General features: G+C 34.7%; 1 protein-coding gene across 19 annotated transcripts in view; it reads left to right on the top strand.

Moving 5' to 3' along the window:
* Positions 1–24,157, top strand: part of LOC141457520 (CUGBP Elav-like family member 1-A) — a 585,923-nt gene that overhangs the window by 547,691 nt on the left and 14,075 nt on the right. For 9 of the 19 annotated variants that reach the window (XM_074134630.1, XM_074134647.1, XM_074134641.1 and 6 more), the window contains 10 exons: positions 605–730; positions 2,887–2,966; positions 5,884–6,030; positions 7,272–7,377; positions 8,588–8,704; positions 9,827–9,913; positions 11,619–11,648; positions 14,099–14,131; positions 15,608–15,634; positions 17,666–17,770. In XM_074134630.1, the coding sequence (XP_073990731.1) occupies positions 605–730; positions 2,887–2,966; positions 5,884–6,030; positions 7,272–7,377; positions 8,588–8,704; positions 9,827–9,913; positions 11,619–11,648; positions 14,099–14,131; positions 15,608–15,634; positions 17,666–17,770 (858 nt within the window). Of the gene's footprint in view, positions 1–604; positions 731–2,886; positions 2,967–5,883; positions 6,031–7,271; positions 7,378–8,587; positions 8,705–9,826; positions 9,914–11,618; positions 11,649–14,098; positions 14,132–15,607; positions 15,635–17,665; positions 17,771–17,903; positions 18,503–24,157 lie in introns of all 19 variants that reach the window. The other 10 variants (XM_074134640.1, XM_074134634.1, XM_074134645.1 and 7 more) reach the window with 9 other exon arrangements.

The following is a 24,157-nucleotide window of genomic DNA, read 5'->3' as shown; positions in this document are numbered from 1 at the left end:
TCGGAGTTCGAGGATTCGAGGGGATGTGTTCTCTGGGAGGGATAAATACATGTTTTTCGAAATGCAGGTACGAGCATGCCTCCATGTGGGTCCGCTCGCCCTGATAACTAGGTCACCATAGTTGGTACCCACATCGCACCGTAACAATATTCTGCTGGCAACGCTCACACGAGCCCCCCTTCACCATCGTAACACCATTATTACACCGTGGAAACGTTTCTTGGAACTTAGGACTGCAGCAAACTAATGTCGAGGATTGCTCTTGAACTGGGATGCTTCCGCTGGGTCTGATTGATCTCACTTCCGCTTCACTCATAAATTCCAAAAACCGTAGTTTTAAGAAGAATATTACGTATAGTATGTTTATGAATGCGCAGTATAACATTAATCAATTGTGGAATTGTGGGTGATAATAAAATAGAAAGATGTAAAGTAGTAATTCTCTGCAGAGTGATGTCTGTGTGATGGGGAAGGACAGAGAGCGCGATGAATTTCGCTCCTTAGTTCTTAGTTCGAAATCTGCCCATCTCACTGATCTCTTGTTTTAAGATTTTTTTGTTTTAAATTTATAATTATATTGATTGTTTTTTGAATGTTGTGACAGAGAGGAAGCTGTTCGTGGGCATGCTGTCAAAGAAGTACTCCGAGAATGACGTGAGAGCCATGTTCGAGCCATACGGCGCCATCGAGGAGTGTACGGTGCTGCGGGATACGGCAGGCCAAAGTAAAGGTAATAATCCCAACCTGCTAGATAGTAACTCCTGTTACTTGAAGTCTCCTTTCTAAAAGTATTCTAGACACTTTTTCAACACAACAGTTGAGTAGACTTGTTTCCAGTGCAACGGGTAGGCAATTTTTATCTAAATTTGGAATACAAAATCTATTTAAATAATGTTCAGTATAAAATTTTCTTTTTATTTAGAACGATTTTTTTCAAGTTATTTTTTATTTTTTTGAAGGTAGCGAATTGCTTATATTGATTTGTGATTAACAGTGAAATGGAACAAAACAGATGTGCGACAAAGTTTTGTTCTCTTTCTGTACAGTTGAACACTTAATATCGGTGTGTCACACTGATCGTTTGTTTCCAGTTTGACAGCGTTCCTTCTCACTATATCGTGACGTTTTCTGTTCTCTGTTTTATTACCATTCTATTTGATATCTGTTAGAGTGAGCACAGCGCTAACCATGTGTAGCTTACTCTAGGGCTGTCATTTAATAAATGATCTGAGTCATTTTAATACATGTCAGAGTAAATACATATCATGTGACTAGTGTTAATCTCTCTATTTACTATTTTATTTTATGTTCTTTATTTATGTTTGAAGTGTAAAGTGTACTGTGGATCTCTCTAGTGATAATACAGCGAGGGTTGATTGGTCAGTGTAGCTAGTCTCTGCCCGCACAAACTTTGCACTAGAAAAGCGAGCTCAAGCTTGGCCAGAAAGAAGACCAACTCCTTGCACTTGTTGCAGCTTGAGAATAGCTTTCTCGAACTTCCCATCTCTAAGTCAGATTGTAACTGCATGCGGGAACAAGACTCGCTCCTTTTCCCAGAAATAATAACATACGCTCCTTGAGAAATCTCTTCAACTTTGCTGCCACAACTTATCATTTCCTAAACATTCACATTGTTTGATTTTCCACTTCGAACTCATAAGCCTTCCTTGTTAGTTCTTCTTTTTAGATATTGAACCGTTGGAAAACCTGCTTCCGGTGGAATGTGGATATCATATCGAACCGATTCATGTGAACATCGATTTGAATCTCATGGAATCGTCACATTATGGCTATCGTCTATTCACTCACTTATATACCACCGAGACCCAGAACTGATTTCAGATTCCTTTTCAAGAAATTTGAACATACAGGCGGACACTGTTTTTTTTAAGGCGCATGCGCATTGTTTCCCATTCAATTAATTAATTATCTTCTAGACGGATCCTTTCATTTAGCCGCAACTCATTCATGGGTTTATTTCAAAACTACGCATAAAACGTGGGAGAGCTGCTCCCCTTTTGAGGGAAAGTGAACCTTTTTGCTGGCAATCGGAGAGAGGAGAAGCGAACCAAAAGGGCGTAGCCCCAACGGACCTGCCAGATACAGGCAACTAAGATCTGTGTGGACAGTTACGATCTGGAAAAGTATGATGCAAGTTTCAGCCTTTGCTAAACTAGGTATCGAATGTGTCAGATATTCCTGAAGAACCTTGGCCCAGAGTGAGCAGTTGAAAGGAGCGAAGGAAGATTCTTGACCGGAGAAGGATGTCCAGTGAAGAAAACTCAGGTCGGCTCAGTAAGCCCACCAATCAACCCTCGCATGCAATTTCCCCTTAATAGCTTATTAATATTCACCTACTTTAATATCTATATTAATATTCCTAAATAATTTTTTTTAGTTTTTTAAAATTTCCTAAGGCGCGGACAGATATCCCTTTGCACTTTTTTATTTTATTTTTTTAATTGTTTTGTGTTGAGGTGTGTTGAAGACATTCTCTACAAATTGTAAAAGTTAGAATAAGAGGTACTAGAGAGGAAGGTAAGACTTGAACCCAAGCTGCGCAATAGTAACATCAGTTCACGCCTTATTCCAAAGTGATTGCGGTCGGAGGGAAGGATATCGTGCGCCTGATTGGTTCATTTCTAATTTTCCTTTCTTTATCTCTTGTCATTCTGTACATAACTGTCAATTTTTTTCTGTTTAGTATATCTGTTTTGAAAACAAAACATCTGACTGTTAGATTATTGAAGTTAACAGTCAGACGGCAAGTTGAAATGAGAATTGAAAAAAGTAAAAAGGGGTTTTTGCCGTTTGCTCCTTAGAAGTTCCCATTTGTGGCATCATATTGTATAATGGCTTATGTATGTGTGTTTCCGGAATACCCAGGGTGTGCCTTTGTCACTTTTACCTCGAAGCAGTGTGCCATCAACGCCATTAAAGCCATGCATCACTCTAAAACTATGGAGGTAATCACTCATGCAACCCATTTTATTTTTCTTTCCTTTTTTTCAATTATCTAATTTTATAACTCACTCTCTTAATGTGCGTACTCTCAGGTTCCTTGTCACACTTTGTGCTTCCGCATTTTCTGTTGCATTGTCTAGTGGCTGTATGTCTCCGAGAGCACCTTGTCCATTTAGATTTCAGTTACGAATTCGCGTCTTCAATTTTCAGCAGTCGACTGATAGCACGACGCGGCAGAAAACTGGACGTTCTCCAGAAAAGCTGAAAGCATATTCCATCTCTATTTTTAGATCCTTATGGCATTACCGAGTTCCATGCTAGTTAATTAATCCAATATAGGTATCCATGACAATAAGTGTTTTGATGTGACAAATTTTTATTTCATTGTCAATTCTCGAACTGGTCGTCCAACACGAGGTTCAGCCCTCAGCTTGCCTTCTCTGATTCTTCATTTATTTCTTTAAGAAGGACACTTTCATAATAGGTCTGCCCATTGGGCGCCCGCAACCTCACAATGGAGTCAAAAATTGACCCACCCACCCCACTTCGCAAAGGTTTTCCTACCCCTGTCTTCAGCCATGTTTTGGTTGTAACGCCGTCTTTCGACCTAAATATACCGTCAAAGATACAATCACTGCACTTTACTGACGTCCAAGCTCAACTTAATCCTTTTTACAAACTTGACCCTAAGAATGGCTGCTGTAGTGTCTCAAGCAGGGGATACTTGATACGTATCCCTCACCGAACCGAATGTAGCTACATTGCAAGGTTTACTCTTATTTGCAGCTCCAAACTTTGCAAAAGAACGTCAACAGAGCAAGTGACTTGATACAAATGCTACTTTGTTAAGAGAATTAATTGTACCTGCGAGGACAAAGTGTGGCATGGATCCAAACTGTGTAGTCTTAAGTAGAGCTAATCTATTTACATTATAATAGTTACAATATTTAATGTCCTAATATTTATACACTCGTTTGACTACATTGATATATATCCTCTCTTATCACTAGGCAAAGTTGCTGTAGTGCTATCAGTAGCTCTCTAGGTCCTAGTTAAAGAAACGGCCGATGTATTTGTGTACACACTGACAAGCTTCTGTATGTTTATTCGGTGTTTGCATGTGGTCCTTTTGCAATAACAGTCTCTTCTTCTTTATAGTTATCTGTGGCGAGTAGTTGTGCTAATTGAATCTACATTATTTGTTTTTTATATTTAAATTTGCTATAACACGACTCTTGAAACAGATGGTTCTTATATTTACATAGTACCTTCAAAGACATCTTTTCTTTTTTCTTTTTGCAAATATAAAATTTATATTTTTTAATTTATTTAAAACAAAGTTGTTGTTTAATAGAACTTTAATTTTACTCGCGGCCAATAAGAGGACTGGTGCCGAATATTCACATAATCGAGCAAAAATCAAACAGAACAATTGGGTGAAACATGGTTATTACTAGCGGCTAGTGCCTAAAACACCAGAGAATTGCGAGCTAGAACACTATTACATTTTGCACGATTGGAATGGAAAGTCTGACAATATTAAATTTAAAAATATTTTCCACCAACATATTCCTATCTGTAGAGACTCCTTTCCATGTTTTCTGTTCTTTGGGATGGCGAATTTTGGTGGAGACAAGGTCACTTTCACGGAGTGATCTCTGATCTCGATGCATCTCCTGCAGAATATTGCCTCTTCGAATCGCTGCAAGTCCAAACTACACAGTCATAAATGATAAAACGACATTGAAGTATAGACCAAGCATTAACAATTTGATTATGTTTAAAGAAGAGTTTATCAAAGTTGAGGATTAAGATAAAATCGTTCGGCTCCAGAGCGAAAAGATGTTATTGTAAAGATAATACAAAGGTTACAATTTAAAAACATTTACATTTATTGTTTTATGCATCACATTAAATATTTAAATTTTATTTTGATGATGAATATAAAATAATATTTTTGTTAAGAATGTTTTTCGGCAAGGGCTATTTTCGTTTTTGACAGCAATGCAAAGCCTAAGGAAAGGCAGGAAGGACGCCTTTAGAACAAGACTTTCCTCTATAGGGCTCCGACGATTCTCCTCCTTGTACCTTATTACAGGCTCATGTAAAGGTCAATCACTTTGAATTCTTTGAACAAAGAAGTGCGTGTTGGGTGAAGAGAAGCCGGTGGTAAAGCACACTCTGCTCCAGCAGCGAACGGCAAACAGAATGGTCCATTAAATTTATTCAAGGTATGTTTCAAAATGGGAAGCAGGTTGGACCCTAAGAGGATATCTATGAAAGAAGAAAAAGAGGGTCAGCAATGTCCATCAAATTGACATTGTTCAGCCATTATTGTTATTTGTTAATATTTCTTCAACAATTATAGCAAACTTGGCTAAAGTTCATGCATATCAAACGAACAGACTGGACTGGATACAGTCCTCAGTAATTTCAGTTTCTAATCTTATCTTTCAAATCAGAGAAAACACCTTTATTTCCTTTTATTGCCATTATTAGAGTACTTTTTATTTTTTTACGGTACACAAGGAGACTTCCGGTAGAGCTCTCCATGAGTTCTGTCCTTACATAATTTGATTCCACCATTTCATTTGTCTGGTCGTTCCTTTACATCCGTTCTGGCTTCTCTAGAGATCCCCTTTATACTTTCGAATCTCGCTGAGGGTTCCGACTACCCAAACTTATCTTTTTCTGGGTTATATATTTCAGGTACATGGTTCGAAGGACAGGGATCATCTCTCCTTAAAAACCAATGCCAATCTCTCTCTAATAATCGGAAATAATATCTTCTTAAATCGTAGAGATATTGTATTGTCCAGTGTTCTTCGGCTTCTTTGAACAATACTCTCTAATTTTTTTAATTATTAATTTATTTAATATAAAGTTATTTTACAGATTTTTGTTTTTAAATTATTTCAGGGGTGTTCCCTACCTTTAGTAGTCAAATTTGCAGACACACAAAAAGAAAAGGACCAAAAGCGATTGCAGCAGATGCAGGCAAATCTGTGGAATCTAGCTGGAGTTAGTCTATCACCTCAGACATACTTAGCTGCAGTAAACCAACAGGTATACCTTGTCAGTCCTTCACTAAAATCACTTGAAACTTGGTGTTGTAGGAATGGGGGATTCGCAGTCTAGAATCGATTAGAATGTTTAGCTCTAATTTAGCTTGTAGAGGATGATAATCATTATTGTTTAGATCTGAGCCCATGATTTCATACACTAGCTCAGGTTTTTGGTGATAAGGGTGATGGCAGTAGCTCATGACTCACCTAAAGACACTTAAAGTAGCATTAATGGATGCATTCAAACAGAAGTAACATACTCGAGTGCCTTGAACCCACCGGGAGTGCATTAATCTTTAGGGAATGGCTATACCTGGCTCTCAGCTCCACGGTTCCCTCAATTTGGAGAATTTGGATCCATCAGAATACTGAGGAAATCGATATATCTCTGACTGCCGATTCCCCTCTTTACCTCACGCCTCCCTAAAGTATTGGCGTGAATTTGGCCTGAGAGTTAGGCTCTAGGTTCCTAGAACTCCCCGAAAAACGTGAGTGTGTGGTTTCATCAATGAGAGCGACCCTGAAGGAGCCCAACAGACCTGTCGCAGTGAAGAATAATCTCACTGAATACAGTTTCTTTTGCTAGAACTCTAGCTGCAGTTGCTACTAAATCCTAGCCTACAGCTGTACTTTAAACTTCCTAAAGACCATCATCTGTCTACTCGATGCTCCGGGACGCGATTTATGAATCTTTGTGGAACAGGAACCCAAGCACTTGCAAGCCTTCCTCTTCTAAAGTTATTTCTTCATTTGGCCGACGAGTCTAAACCAATTTTTCCCAGACACTGCGTTACACCACCTTAACCAAGCCAATATTCTCTCATTCAGCCCTAGCATTTAATTAGTGCTCCCTGCTGTCAAGACTGGTTTGTCGCGCAAGCCTGGTTGGAATTCCCATGCCTGTGAACTTTCTAGAATTTTTTTTTTTTTTTTGCGCATCAACAGCTGAGGTCATTAGCGCCCGGAGCTTTTTCCAGTGCACTGCCGGCCTCCGGGCAGTGTTCTCTCGTTACAGACAACACTGTCCATCACCGGACAGTGAGCTGTAAGAAGCTCCTAGGAAGAGAAAATCTAAGGGTCAGCTGCTGGATTCGAACCCGGGACCTCCGCGTGGGAGTCCAGTATGCTAACCTCATAGCTAATCTCTTCCCTTAAAGAAGATTTATTCATAAATCAGCGGAGACAGTTTGAGAACATGAGCAGTAACTTGGAATATGTAAAGATGTGTCACTTGTTTTTCAGAGCGATCCAACCTCTTGTCTGGGTCCTTTGCAGTTGTTGCAGCACCTGCAGACCAGCAACGTACAACCCAGTCTTGGGACACAACTATTGTTACACAATTCTCCAGGTATTTCTCACTTTGTGAAATATTATCTGTTGTTGATTGTGGTATAAATATTTGCAGAATGGAAGATGGTAAGGAATGAGAAACACAAATGAAGGTTACAGTAACCTGTTAAAACAAACCGCTTAGAACTAGTATTTACAGGTTTTCTCAGAAAATTTCAGTAGATGTTGATAAAGAAGAAGGCAAGTTAGGATGTTTTCACAAAAATATAATTTCTAAGCTTTTAAGAGGTAAATAAATTTCAGGAAATATTAGCCTAGAAGATGTAGAACTTCACTACTTCTTTCCCAAGAAAGAAACTTTGAAAAAATATATTATGAAATTGACGGGAAAATCATCAAACGATCATTAATAATTATCTTCAAATTGCGGCATATTTATCCTGAACTTCCGTTACTTTTCGTGTTCTGATACTAATGTTCATTTTCTGCAGTATCTGTGACACAATATAAAGATCACTTTACCAGAAACTTGTAGATTCTTATTTCCGGTGCTCAAGTTTGTGATTCATGACATTTCAATACTTTAAAACTTTAAGAGAACACAGATGGCTGTCACACTGCTGCTATGCATTTATCTCATGAGATTAGACCATTTGTATTAAAGATCAACATATAATCAAGTCGCCAGATGAAGTGAGTGAAATGCTGGCCAGAGTGCAGCCCACTGACAACATGCCATTTAGTTGGCACGCACCTGACATTCTCTTCAGAGCACTGGTTTGTTGAACTGATTGGCACCAGTCGCCCTGAGAAACTAGCCACTCAATGTCAACAATTGCCTAAAGTTTGCATTAAATAACAATAAATTATGTTAGCAGCATTCATACTCCCAGAAAAATCTGATATGAACTAGAGTTTCTCAGCGCAGTTTACGCAAAGAAATTTCGTTGCAACTATTTAGTATGATGAGGTCGATAAAAAAAAATTATTTATCCTTGTGGCACATCCATACACAATTTTAAAGTGGGAATTTTAAGTACATATTGAATTCATATTATTAGGCCGTTAATTTTGAACATATCTGGCATTCTAGAGGGAATTAAGATTCCCAACTTTCCCCTCGAACTGCTTAAGAATGCATTCTCTTGTAAAAAAAAATATAGACCTCTTAGCGTTAAGGACGATAAGTTCGAACAAATTACTGGAGCCTACTTTACATATTACACTCTAAACTACCTCTAAATGTAAAATTCTGTTTTAATTTACAGGTTTGCAAAATATCGCTGCCTTAAATGGATCAAATGCTAGTCTCAACGAAATCAACCCGGCCAATCTTCAAGGCTTAGCCGCTTTGCAAGGCTTGGCTAATATTTCAGTTGCAAACGGTAATTATCATGTCAATTGTTTTACTTTACAGTTTTACTATGTCTGAATGGAGTTAATAAAGCAAAACTTGGCACAAATTTGAAAATAAACCACTTTAAATTGGCCAGTTCCGCACTTTTTTCTTCCAAAAACTGTGTTATGTGAGCAAAGGGGGTTTTCCAAGAAAACGTTTGCAGTGGACTGGGAGCCGTAAAGCCACTGCGTGGAAATCCAACGGGATAAAGAATTCATTCACATAATTAATTGATGATAGTTAAGAAAGAATTTCATTTACTTATTTTCAAAGCTTAACTAAATTTTCTCTTTGAAAAGGTCTTTGTTTTCTCTTAAAAGATATTCACAACAAAATAAATTCAATTTTAATCAATCGGTTATAAGGACGATTTAGAAGTTTAATTAGAAACCTTCGAATTTTAGTTCACGTTGTAAGTTGAGGGACATATGTTATAAATTTATAAATGGTCGGTTCACTTGATATACGGTTCCCTCTATTGCGGTTGTAGCCCTGCTTGATAATGCCAAACAAACGGAACAGATGTTGATGCTTTTTAAAGGTGCAATAGAACTGGTCAGAAAATTGAATTATTAAACATTTAACAGAGGAATTACATGTCGAGTCCCTTGGGATCTCTTTCTTAAGGTTTCTGCTTCAACTAATATACTTTTTAGTTTCTTGCCAGGAGTTTGGAGATTGCGATATTGTTAAACGACAAATATCGAAGTAGAAAATGATAATACTTATGATAAGAATCAAATTTTAAACTGTGTTTCTTAAATTGGGATAACAGTATAAAATTCAAATGAATAAACATTAAAATTTTAACCTGCAGGCAACATAATTTTAAAAAATATTTGAAAACCGGGTTCTCCTGCCGAAAGCTTTTATGTTAGTTTGATTTTAAATAAACTTTTTTTTTTATTAAAATTCCAACACTCAATTATCAAACTATTTTTTGTATTAGAGTCTAAAATTTGTGTTAAAAGCTGTTGTTTACTCGATTTCAAGCAATAGTTTCAATTCAAATCTTAGATTTATTTGAAGAAAAGTATTTAATGTAAGTAGTTTAGTAGTAACTTATTTTAAATTACCTCATTAACCAGGTTAATACTTTTGGTAATAGCTTTCAAATCGTCCTTAGGAAACCCAATGAGTATGCAGAATTTAGTCACTTTGGCTGCGATGAGCGGCGGTGCAGTTTCACCAAATGGTAAGCATATTTTTTTAAAATTTCAAAATAAATTTATTCAGTAAAATAAAGAACAATCTAACTAATTTACAGTTTTAAATAAAATTGTTCAATTTAAAAACTCGGTCAGTCAGCGACTCCATTTTCATTAATTGTGCATTATAAATAAAAGATATGTGTATGATGATGATAAAGATATGTGTATGATGATGATAAACTTATGTGTATGGGTATCATGATGATGATGGCTGGTGAGCCGTACCAAAGATCCAAACGGTGCGGCATGCTATATGCGGGCCATGCTGTCAGTGGCTCTGTCAAAACCAAAGAAAGCACCAACACTCAACAAATAGCCAATTTTATATTTAAATGCAACTATTCTACAAACATATTTCTTTTCTCCAAAATTTGCAATTTTCCAGATCTGATGAACAAGACTTACAATCATTATCAAGTCGATTGCCGTGGACCAGATCCAAGAAGATTTCGTTGTAAATTTCCAAAATCCAAGAAGTTTCACTTTTTGTCAGTTCTTAAAGACAAAATGTCCTTTTCATTTTTCTCATCAGTCTTAGACAAGCTCTCACGAAAAGTATACAAAAACATTTAACCATTCAGACGGATAAATTAGTGACTATTCCTTCAAAATATTTTTTTATTTTCAATGGAACTTTGGAGCTAATGACTATGTGGAGTCACTAAATTATCCCGCTTAAAAAATAAAAAGAGGAGTCCTCGAAATGAGAAAGGAAAAAGTCACGTATTTTTCCAGGCGGGGCATTACGCCCAACTATCGATTAACATGCCGCAGTTTATGAATAGCCATCAATGTAAAATTAATTCGAATGGATACCGATATTATCAACATGGTATTACCATCTTTAGAAAAGTTACTTACCAATATCATTCTTTACAGTTGACATCGTAATGGTACACTAAGTTGTGAACACAAGCCGTAAGAGTTGGTCATCTTCACTGCTTCAGATTGATTAATTATTATTACACCTTAATTTTAATTACATAGATTTCGCTACACATTGCTCTCACTTGAGAGGGGGAATTAGCTGAATAAAAATAAATATTAATTTTGATTAGTAATTACAATAGAATGAACTTTTACGATGCTAAAATTTGATAATCTCGATCTTTCATTCGGTCATATTTTAAACCGTGATATCTGACTTCGTAATGTTCAGAACTCGTTGCAAACTTCCTTAATTCTAGCCAGCATTTACCTCAACATTTGGCAGAAATATCAACACTGAACCATTAGGAGAGGAATTATACGATGTTGAAATTTATCGATCTTTTATTAGGACCACATTTTCAACTGTGATTCCGTTTTTGTAAGGCTCAATACTCATTGCTATTTCGGACTATCATAGATAAATTTTAATTACACATTTCACAGAAATAGCAACTAATATCTGTTGTTTAATGTTTTATTTTTTTTGCGTCATATACTTTAGAATTCAACATACATTTTAACCTGCTGACCTCGTTAAAAGTGAAAAACTGTCAAATGCAATCTAATAATGCAAATAAAATTATTGTACAGTGTCCTCTACTATCCCTGAAATTGACCCCTGGGTCGGAAACTTGGAAAAAAAAAGAAAGAAATGGAAGTGGGTAACAAATGTTCCCTTTTCTTATCGGATGAATCAATCAGTAAATAAAAACCTTTTCTTGTAGTGATGGAGATTGTAAAAATTATTCTTTTTTGTAGGGTCGAGTTCATCTAGCCTGAGTAGTCCAGGTTTGTGTTACTCAAGTAATATCTGCAATGATTAGATGACTGTGGACTTGTTCTCTGGACATTTAGTCCAAATTTCAGATATTTTTCATCTTTTACACTAACCTTAAAGCACTTAACAGCAGATCGCATGCCCAAGTATAATATTTTTGTTTTTAGGTTTTATATTCTGTCTTTGGGAAGCTTCTTAATGTTTATCTCTTCTTCTAGTTTATTCGCGCTCAGAGCTTTTCATAATTTCTTAATATTATTTTACAGAATAAATTTTGTGAGCTTAATAATTTACACTGCACATTATAATGTATTATTACTTGTTGGTTTTTTATTTTAATTTTTTTCTTGTGCAACATGTTGGTGTGCCAATAATTTCAGTACAGTATGTGTTGCTATTATTTGGCTGTAAGCAGCCATCCAGTTTTTGTATTTCTTAAATTTAAATAAAATTCTATTCACTGTTTCAGCGCATGTTAGTATTAATAATATTATTTTGTAGTTTGTAATATATTAGTTCAGCCAAAACTGAAAATGACAAATGGAACTTTATTACTGAGAGTTTACTTCGTTTAATTTCGTCAAAATATTAATATTATAATTTTTGATAGTTTGCTTATGACTGTGTACAAGACTTCAATGTGTTTTATTTATTATTTTTAATTTTCATTCATTTAATAATAATGAGAAAAATAGGTTTAAAAACTAAATTTAACTTGCTTGGAAGTATCAAATGAGAAACGTCAAAAGCAGGTGTCAAATCTACTACTATTTAAAGGTTCGATTCTGGGGCCTCTGAGGGGGGTCAGTTAGTTATAGTGCATAGTAATCTTTGAGGGGTAAGACGGTATAATATATTGCGGGGGTTGACCCCTGAAGAGTGGCCAGACTACTACCCTTTGCTAAATATAGTAATGCACAGAACGACAAGTAGGTTCTAGATTCTATACTATTGGTCGTGGAAATATGAATATCAATATGGCCTCAAAGTCGTTAAATCGCAAGATGCACTTGACTGAAGCATTTTTTAAGTTTGTCTCTGGTATTAAAGAACTTAACTTACGCGATCTGGTCACGATCCATCGATTTTTTCTTTAATAGATCGATTCTTCTCCCCTGGGTAACACAGCTACTTCCTTAATCATCGAGTGTGTGTTTTGCCTGCGATTTCACCTCAATAACAGATGGCCTACTGCCAACTGCTAATGTTGCAGTACCTTTTTACTCTTCTTATCGTAGGGGCAATGAAGGGTTTCCTTAGAATGGGATACATGATAGAGAGATCAGAAAGTAAGTAGAACCTCCAGGCCATTTAAGCTGATGTAGGAATTCTTAATCAAACTTCATGAACAATTTCTGAACATATCTATTTAAGTACGCATGCTTTTTATGATTCTTACCGCTTGTTGATTTTCTCCCATCATCTATGATATTGTCTAGCACTGCGGATCTAATCTATGGTGGATCAGATTGAAAGGAAATAAGCATGCTGTGGACCTTGAAATAATTGATATTGTCTGGCATTGTGGTGTTTTATCTAGTAGTACGTTAGAGTTTGCCTGTGATTTCAGCAAACTCATATGCTTGTTTACTTAAACTACTTTTATTAAGCCGACTAAGCGGTTTATCAGTACATTTTGGAATACTAATTTCTATCCTGAAACTGTTTTTGTGAAAGTGGATTTTAGGAGGAATCCAGTCAATTGAGACTAAATTCCATCCAAAAGTCCTATTTACTCGAGACACATTTACAATCCGATTATAAAACGACTTCTGTTCTCCGAAGCACTGCAGCCAAAGCTGCTTCCTGTCTTTTACTCTTCGTTAAAGACTTTTCTTTAAGTTCAGTGACCCACTAGTTGTTTTCCTTTGGCCTCAAATTGCAACCTAGCGACTGGAACTGTCTAACAGGTTATGTAAGAGTCAAAAAACTTTTTTAGACCGTCAGTTAGTCGCTTGGTTTAGTCTGACTCTTTTAAAAGAGCGGACGCGATGGCTGATTCGTTCAGCAACCTTTGGGTTAGGTTGCTTTAATACCTCAGGATTGGGTTGAGCTTATTGGTTAACTAAATTGAAGTAGAAGAGCCACATCATCTATTTGTGCAAGCCATATTTATATTAGATCTATTAATTGAGAATGTTTGTGTTACCAAAGTGGCTATTCCGCTTTCCTGTTCCGGGTACAAACAACTTTTATTGGGTTATTTTTAATTTATATTTAAGGTGCATTAATCTGAGGTTGGTTGGACTCAAACGATAAACCCCATGTCCAGATTCTATAGCATCAACGGTTAGCTTACCACCCGACTGTAGCCAGATATTATTTAGTGGTGAATATAGATCCAGAAAATTGGCTTTTGTTTGTTTTTTATTGCTTTAATGCCTAACTGCTAATTGTGATTTCTGTCTTTACTAAATGTTAGCTGGTTATTGCTAGTAATTTACTCATTGCTATGTTGCAGCACTGTCAGGACTCGCAGGAACCACGGCTGCAGGTAATTATGTTGTCTACTTAATCATTTTTCAATCCGTTAACAAATTTGAAGCTACTTCTTCTTAATTATCATTACCCCACTAAAAACACTTGTTAGAGTAGAGTAATTAAAGTCACCACTTTAATAGAAAAAGAGGCCTTTTTTAATGATTAGTTTTCAAATCTTAGTCTGTTTTAACAAAGGCCAAAAATTTCATTTTATTTTTTCTTTTCTTTAAATCTATGTGTTCCCTATAATTCGTCATTTTTATTCCTACCTGAAGCGCATGTACCAAACTAGCCAGACCTGATCCTTAAAAGTATGTGCTTTATTTGAAAACAAGTTAGAAATTTGACGAAATTGAGAATGTTTTTGGTTTTCGTCAATACTAAAGTGGGGGCCTTATCGCAGCACATACTACAGTAATTTTTATAACTTCCACCGTTGATGGAGTTCAAATAGAGGCGCATAATATTTTATTTCTACTTTTCAAATAAAAAGAATTTTTCACATTTCAATACTTTTCAAAGGGTTCCCTAATTTCATATTTATTAGGTAATTCGACTTGGTTCCTGGCCATCACCAATTCCCAGTCAGCCCCAGAACTCTCTTGTGAGCCTTGTGGCTTTGCTCCTAACAAAACTACTCCCCAGATTGCTGTATAGATTCTTACTTATCGGACACCTATTTTCATAGTACATTAATAGAAATAAAACTACCTAGCTATTTATTTGTGTTGACGGCTCGAGAAACTCCCTCGAAGGGGAAACATTTAAAGAGCTATACAAAAGTAAATGAACAAATTATCGTTTCTATGTGTTGTTAATCTCTATTTTTTGCTCATATCCAATTAGCTCGAAATAACAAATTGAATAGGTTACTTAACGATTCCAAATATTATACTTTTTTCTACACGTTTTTAATCTGTTGTTGAGTTGTAGCATGCTGTAATCAAAATTCACAGTTCCAAAAAAGAGTGTTATTGAAAGATAAGTGTAGTAAAAATTGATCAAGTGTAGCTACAAGTAAAAGAATTTTGAAGTTCCAATGTTCCCAAAATGTTTAAATTTAATAATTGTGTGATATAGATTGGCGTTACTGTCCAGAAAGTTACGCTTAATGTAAAAAATCCAATTTAAGGACAAAAATAAAGCTTTATGCGCCGTTTATTAGAACCTAGCCATGAAGAACTTACAAAAACGTTCTGTAGAGGGTGCTACGTCATTAGGCCAGACTAAAATTGAATTCATTTTTCAAATTTACAAATACCGAAAGCTGCACAAGACCATTATTGCAAATCACAAATCCAAAATTGTTTGAGCATTTTTTACTTAAATTTTGCAAAGTCTGTAAACATTTGGTTTCTGTTGTTTGCTGAGGCTCAATTTGAAGATGAATGTTCAGTCACTGCTATTGCTAATAATTTCTATAAGATTAATTATAATGAATTAATTATTGCTTTAAATTGTAATAACACTTTCTTTATAATCCATTTAGCGATACTTGGAAAAGCGGCCACAACTGGTGAGTTTGAAATGTGTTTGACGAACAATAAATTAGTATTCAAATTAAGCTAGAAATACCTCATAGTTTTATGAAACTGAGTATTATAATCTTTCCTTAATTTGCTTCGTAAAAGCTGCACCTCACTATTAACCGATTTTAAATTTTGAACTGCACCCTGTTTTTCTAGAAGTTGCTTAATAATTTTAATCTCTGGTTACAATAATTACTACAATATAGACTAAGTAACTACTGATTATATTTACTACAATATATAAAGTGTACATATTTTGCAAATTTAATAATTTTACAAATTATTTATTTATATTTGGTAGATAAATTTCCTATTTTTTTATAGCATGAATTTATTATTATAAGTTTGCATGTACGCATTAAATTTGTATAAAATGTTCACATCTAACACCATGAACAAATGCTTTAATAATTTTTTATCAGCTTTCAACAATTAGCTAAGCTATTTGTTGAATTTTCAAAGAACCAAGTTGTTTTTATCTCTCTTCAAGCACAGTGAAGATCCTTTTTCATTTTTTCTTCAGGATAAGTGATAAAACAGTGCGGATATAAGTGACAGTTGTTGGTGAGTCGCGTCCGGCAAATCTCTAAGTATCTGAGCTTTTCGCAACCGGAAACTGTGCTTCTTATCGGGCAGTAGACAGGTGTACCTTCTGCTCACCGCGATCAGTACTATTCCCCTGAGGGAAAGAGCTAAGTTGCCTGAAGCCCCTTTCTGATAGGAGCTCTGTGAAGCTAATGTTCAGCTACCTTAAAGTTAGATAGCAACAGTATACAGCTGAGTCTAGTACACAAATCCAGTTACATTTGATTCTCAGCTGCCTACCTAATCTTAACAATTACTTATGCTTCTCCGCCGGCAAACTACTTCCGATCAAAGATTCAGAACTCATATCATCACTCCCTAAACAATCCATCTTGAGGTGATCGGGAGTTTTCTCCTCACCAACTCTACATTGGGTCTGGGATCCTATGTTTTATAGATGTGTCTCAGCGAACGTCAATACCCAATCAAGTGATCAAAACAGCCGTCTGAGAGGTGCTTATGAGTAAACAAAATATTACAAAATCAATTTACTTGGGGTCCTATCTGGATCTCCAATCAGCCGATAACCCACTAAGCTGGTCCTTAAGAATGAATGCAGTGAAACGTTCGGTCCAGACCAAAAATCCTCGTTTTTAGAAGGAACCTGCTCAGTCTCCTGGAACATTCCAGCATAAATTTCGGCAAGAAGAAACAAGAATTACTGCCCGAGCAGAAACAAACTGATCTGGAGATTTCTTGCGCAAATCAGAACGCCAGATCTCTTTTACAAAACTTCATGTTCACTCTAATCCACCTTTACTCCACACTAATTCTTACATCCTAGATAACCTTTAAAGATTTTAATACACCATTTGTATTACAACTTTCCCATCTCAGTTAAAAAGAGCTGTAATCCTAGATGCGTTAGTTTATGAGTCAAGTTATGATTCTGAACGTGAGAGTTTTGTAAGAGTAACTTATTGGGCTATACTCTTGGTCGGCCTAAAATGTTCAAAATAGAACAACTTTCTAGTTGGAGCCCAAAGCCATAGCACATAATGAACTAACATTAGAAAAGTAACGATAATGGTTCAGAAACGGTCACACAATAAAAACATGGCCGCTACAACAGTTAAAATCAACAGCATTATCCAGTATTCAACTAAATTTTCAATTATAAAATTGATTTTATAGGGAATGTAATATCTATTCATTTTGTTCATTTATGGTACTACTGCTCTTTTTATAATCTATTGCACTCTGTCGCTAGTAATATTGGCGGATTCAGCTTTATTTATTACTGTGTAAAGTCCAAACAATTTTAAAAACAAATTATTTCAAAAAATTCAACCTCAACTATTTTTATTTTTTTGTTTGATATTTTTTGTTTTTGGTTAACTTGTGAAACGGTAAATTATGCATAAAAGACACCTAATCTAATGTTTTTTTATTTTAATATTTTATTTTTTGTCTTTCTTCTGATTTGTTCCCAGGTGCTCCGTCTGCACTGAGTGCCTTAAGCTCTTTAAATGGGTATGGAGCGACGGCACTTTCTGTATCCGATGCGTACCAGTTCCCTGGTATAGCAAAGCCTCAAGGTTAACTATTTCATTTTGTTTATTGTTTAATTTTTGTGTTTTGTTTGATTTTTTGTTCTTAAACAAATTTTATTAAATCTAGTAAATTTACACTAACATGAGGAAACAGGGTATAAAGTGCAAAATATTTCAGGAGTAGTGAGTGCTTTTGAAGAGAATTAATGCACCGTAATGAAGCCAGCTGAAAGTAGAATGACAATATCTTGGCAACTGTCATCTCAGAAATGTTTTTTTTTTCAAGTCCAACCGAGTAAGCAACCAAACTTAAATGTAGACGTGAGATTTTAAAAGATGTTAGCGAGAAATTAAGGGCTTTTAAATTAGAAGTCCTGTTTTACTGTCAACAGCTGATCTGTCCATGTCAAATTAAGAAATCTTGGCCGCTCGAATCCAAATAACAGAAAGTACGTTGTGAGGAATGGTCACTTTATCCAGATACCAGGGCAGATTGAGTTCTCAAATTCCTGGCCAAGGCAGTCGAGAGAGGGTACTGCATTCTACCGTGAAAGTTGCCCATGTTCCAAATTTGAAAATCAAAAACCTGATGACTTCTGAAGACATCTCTTATAGTGAAGCTACAGTGAGGGCATGTAATAGTTTCACGTGCGGCAATACTCCCCAGATAGCGATGGAATGTTGCATTTTCTTTTTTGCAGCATGTGGAACAGAAAGGTCATCCACAAACAGCAGGCGGGACTAGAGACTGAAAGGAAACTGTTCTCTCCGTCCAAGGTATCTAATTCTCAACACCGAAATACGCTTCTCAATATATTCCTGCGGAATGACCCCACCAATCTCTACCCTTCACGACCTCAACTGGAATTGAATCTAATTGTACCTTGTTCAGCTGTAGAAAATTTGATATTTACCTTCTTGTTGGGAACTATATGCAATTAGGTGAACATACCATAAAAATGGAAACATATTTTTAAACCCCTTATTTTGGCGTTTTATCTCCAGCTTCCATTCAACACAACTCGCCTTAACTTTGAACTGACAAGTTAACATTGTACGAGATTAGCTTTCCATGTAAATACAAGCTTCTATTTTACTCATTTTGCTAATCTTTTTTAATTAATTTTTAGTCAAAAGGATAAGTATTTTTAGAACTGATGTTAGATTAGCCTAATTTAAATTGTTTATTTAACAATTTCTTGGGACTGATGCATTTCCATTTTTATTGCAAAAACAATAGAAATAAAGCGAGTTATTTAATTTACATTAAACAAAACAAAAATTGTAGAATAATTGCACTTAATTTTTTCACGCATGTTGTTAGTTGACGACACATAAACTGGCATGCATTTTCTTCATTTGTCTTTCTATTTAGGAATAGATTTTTCTTCATAAATTATTTTTCCGGCCTAAAGCTCACGCACTCTTTTTGTTTTAATTTGGCGCTGTATGTTGTTTGGAAAGAAAACTGAAAGGAGAAAAGTTTTTTAATAGTTTTCTGAACTATCATGTGAATTGTATTAATGGATGTTATTGTAATGCTATAAAGAATAACTGTTTTTCTTTAATGTGGAAAATTAAATTAAGCGGTAAATTTATACAGCAAATAAATTAATCAATTTGAGCTGATTGAGTCGCCATTCCAAATAATATTTCGCATTGATCTAACAATTGCTTACAATTTTTGTTTGGGGGGGGGGGGTTAATGAGCTCTTTTAATAATCAGATCACAGACGGTTAAGTATTGCTTGAAGTTGTAATCCGTAGTCCTTTATGATTGGAATGGTACCACTTACTTGAATAGCATCTTCAGTAGGAGTTAACTCCGACTTCATGCAAAATCAGAATATCGTATATGAGTAACCGTGATATAAAAGAAATTATGATTAGTTAGGCAGACAAATAATATTTAACTCTTAACACCTGCAATAAAAAACTTGATTAGGACCACATATTTAAAGCCGTTAGCATTAGGAAAGAGCTTAGCCAGTCCAGGCTTTAACATCTGCAGACATAACCGTCTTTTGAGGGGTTTTAAGTTAATGTCAGATCCAATGAACGTACTCAAACGAAATATAAAGTCTTGACTTGCTGCGATTTTTTTGCTTGCGTGTTAAAATAACTCACATTCACACAATGGCAGCTTTTCAAGAAGCTTTAAAGACTTCAAAACGGATTCTTCTAATTAAAGCTCAAAATCGAAATTTTAACATGATCGCAATACGAGTACTTTCCCCCCATCAGAAAACACTTAATTTAAAAATTTTGACACTTCCTTTGGCTGCCTTTAAAAACAAGGCAACATTAAAATGAAAGTTGCCCGATTAGGCAAGATTAACATTTTTAGACTTAGACATGAAACAATTAAAGCCTGGGCCTATATTTTGTAAAAGTCGGAATCGACTCTTTCCTAATTTCCTCTACTTGGCTCTTGTAGAAAAGACCAACGAAAGTGTATCGTTTAGCAGTTAAGGACTATTTATTCAGTTATTGTGCTTAACCAAATATTTTAAACTGCATAGTCCAGTATTCCTTTAGTCTTTTAGGACAGAATGGACGCGTAATTGTTAAGTGGGAGACTACATACAGAAGTACAAAATTGCTCGCGTAGTAAATAAAACTTTCCCGTCAGCATGGTCGGTCCCTGAAATAGATAAACACTAAATGAGTTAGTACTAAGTAATCTATTACATCATTGTGTAATTTTGATCAGTATTGTAAATACTTGAATATAGTTTGACAGAGGCATTGTACATCCAGTTGTACACTTGGTGTTTGCTTTTTTTTTTAAAGTATACAATAATTTTTATTTATTTATTTTTGTTTATATTTCTGTGGGGTTTTGCCTTTTCATAACATTTCAGTCTTATAACAGTCTCTCATCAAAAATAACCAGACGTACGATTATTGATGTAAGACGTGTATATTTGACCAAAGGAAATGGTTTTTTTGTTAGGGAATTCTTTTAACAACACGCGACCCTATTACAGTGATACGATAAGAAGAAGAACAAGGATCTTTTTGCGATTTTCATAATGTTATGACATAATCTCCTTAACAAAATCTTACAGTGTAAACAGTTAGGTATATGGGTTGATTAAACGACTAAAGGTAAACAAATCGTCAATATCCAACATTTCATTCATACTTAAACTCATAATTTCAGCCATTTAGAAACGAAAAAGCTTATATGCTTTTTTTATTCAAATTTTATTTCAATAATCTCATTTAAGTAATTTTACTGCATTAAATTTTCATTAATATTGTTCAGAATTTATTAGCTTATTATTCATTAACATTGGCCATTTTCGTATACAAAATATTAATTCAGCCAAGAGAAGCACACCATTTAACACACATTGTCTGTAATAGTTTGGAGGTATCGAACTATTCATTCCCTAGTTTCAAACAGAAATAATTATTATTACGTTAATTATTTAGAAGAAAAAAATTGAAAAATGCATACCAGCATCGTTTTTTGACATCTAAGTAAGTGCGAGTATAGTTCTGCAGTAGGAGGTAAAAATCGTCGGTTTAAGTTCATTCTTCGATTAAATTTATTGTTCCTTCACTTTATCTTGTAGTTGATCATTTAAAAGTAATATGTAATTAATAATTAATCTAGTTTGTTATTATAATTTAATGTAGTTTTCTTCAATTGCGTTCTTAATCTAGGTTTCTCCCCAAAATGTTATGGATATGCATTACAAAATAGATAAAGATATGCATATTTTTATGAAACGCAATTATTGTTAAAGTACTTTACTGTTTGATTATAAAACTTATTTAAAAGTACTCAATTAAACAGACTATATTAAATGATGACTCAGAAAAGAATTATTTTAACAAGTAGTTACTTGCTGTGCCCTCGTATTGTTTTAAAGAAAAAAAATTCCTAATTTAAATAAAATTGGCTAATAATTTCGTATGTCGAAAGCAGTAGAAAGTAGAAAAATGAAAAATAAAGATCTTCCATTTTATTGTAAAGAGGGCGTGGTGTCTGATTGCGCGGGTTAGGCGTGGTTTATTACACAGTTCTCGCTTTTGATTGGATCTTCAACCAACCTACTTTTCACATTTCCATTCTACACTGTGATTGGCCAATTCTTTATTGCTAATTATTCCTACGAAAAATATTGTAAAAGATCAATTTTGTTTTCTAATTTTTCCTCCGTAGGTATTTAATGAAGTATCAAATTATGCAATAAAAATTTTTTTCAATGAAACATGAAAAGTTGAAACTTTTTCTTGCTTAAAGCCTCTTTTTTTATTCTGATAATGTTAGGGTGGACAGAAAATTGGGAATAGTTCTTGCGAAGTAGGTTAAAGAAAATTATGGGTCACGTTTCACCTATTGTTCCCCGCCATTTTGCCTGGGGCTGTTATTTTATGATTTTTATAGATTTAATAGTTAATAGTTGACACCTCTATTGCGGTCGATGTAAGTTGTGAACTGTGCTACTCTTTACTGAAAAATATTTTGTTACTGAAAATGGCCAGCATAAAGTTCTGCGACATCTAATAAATTCTAAACATTAATGAAAATTTAATGCACTAAAATTGCTTAAATAATGTTATTGCTATAAAACTTGAATAAAACACAGAAGCTTTTTCGAACGTTTCTAAATGGCTAAAATTACAAGTTGATATGAATGAAATGTTGGGTAATTGCTGATATTTGTGACTTTTGACGTTTAATCAACCCTTATATTTAAGTTTGTACACTAAGTTTTTGTTTTAAGGTGATTTTGTTTGTTTTAGGTACATTTTTCTTTTTGATCCTTGATTTGATCAATTATAAATATATCTAATGATAAGTAAATATTAGGATATCTAAGATAATTAGGCAGATTTACGCCAGTTGTAGGAGATAAAAAGTTATTATAAAGATTAAAAGATAAAGAGTTTCTGGACGCCCATGCACATAAACATTTGATATCAGTGTCATAGATTTCCCCGGAAACATAAATCCAATTAATTTTTTGTTATATTCTTTTTAACGAAAGTAATAGTTACTTCTTTAATTATCATTCTAACTTGTCAAATAATCGATAATGCCGTTTTCCTGAAAATTCCAGAACTTGTCTATTCAGTGAAGTTGTACCTCTGGTTACAGATTTTTTTAACTTTTGGAATAAGCAATACTTTCATTACAACTTGATATTGTGTACCGGTGTTACTGTAACTGCCACTAGAGAGATTATTTAAAGCTTGCATACAGTTGCTAACTCAAAAAAATTCCACAAAAAAATTTGTGGTGAAACTTTTCGAGTAAAATTGAAACGCTTTTTATTTGTAGGTAAATGGGATTTTATGTTAGAAATTAAGCAGCGATTACAGTACTTTCTCTAAGAGCAAAGGGAGATCAAACTGCGAATGCGGCACGATTGCAATAATTCCCCCACCATATATTAAAATATGGCGAAGAAATACAGAGTTATTATTAATAACAGTTTAGGCGGGAGCCTCTTTATGTGGGGACAAACTTCCTTCCTAAAGTATATGCCATCTAGAGCCCAAAAAGCTACATCTACATAAAATTTCGTATTGAATGATTATTCATAGATGAAAATCATTTCACTCGTCGATAACTTGAACTTTACTAGGTACAAGAGCAGGATTCAGTTTAATCTCACGTAGGGAAGCTCTTATCTCTTCTTCCTGCCAAACTTTAGAATTTGGGAAAAGAGAAGAAGGAAGCCAGCCGGATGTTTGAACATCACAGTGATGTGCACAAAGTGATGAACAATGACACACTGCCTGGTTTGGCTGCTTTCTCGCGTTATGTAGTAGGATCAATGAATTTTGTACGTCACGGACATATTGAACTATACAAAATTAGAGTGAACAAGCAATCAGTATTTTTATTATGTTCTATTAAATAACTAAATTTAACGGTTTTGAAGCGTTATTTTCAGCTTGAAGATGCATTATCAAAACATTTAAATGTGAATCGAATAAAAAACACACAATCTGCAAGCTTAATCATCAAACTGAGGCACAAATGACTTAATTTTTAAGAGGATTCGTTCCAGTGTTCTTTGGCCTAATTTTTTTGTGCCTCGGATCTTTCTTGCTTTCTTCAAGTTATTGGTCCTAAAATGTTAAATAAATAAATTTTTTATGTTGCTGCTGGTTATTAAATAAGTAAAAGAAACATTATTTCTCCTTGCTTGCCATCATTGCGCAACAAAGATACAAAGACTGCATGCGACCCGTGATTCGGACACCTCAGCTTTACACTTGTAATAAGTAACTTATCATTTTACTTTGCACGAAGTGGAATCAAATAATTTGTAGAAAGTTATTACACGCTACTAAAATCTCCAAAATGACTTTTTACGTTTTCTAAACTACAAATGAGTTCTTTAAAATCAGACGAGAAATATATGTTTTAAGTGTTTTAATAAGTTTTTTGAAAATGTTTTTTTC

Source organism: Rhodnius prolixus, unplaced genomic scaffold, assembly GCF_049639745.1.
Source record: "Rhodnius prolixus isolate KJV_2025 unplaced genomic scaffold, Rpr scaffold_22, whole genome shotgun sequence".
NCBI classification, from domain to species: Eukaryota; Metazoa; Arthropoda; class Insecta; order Hemiptera; family Reduviidae; genus Rhodnius; species Rhodnius prolixus.
The sequence above is the reverse complement of the archived record's forward strand: the minus strand, read 5'-3'. Positions and strand labels throughout refer to the sequence as shown.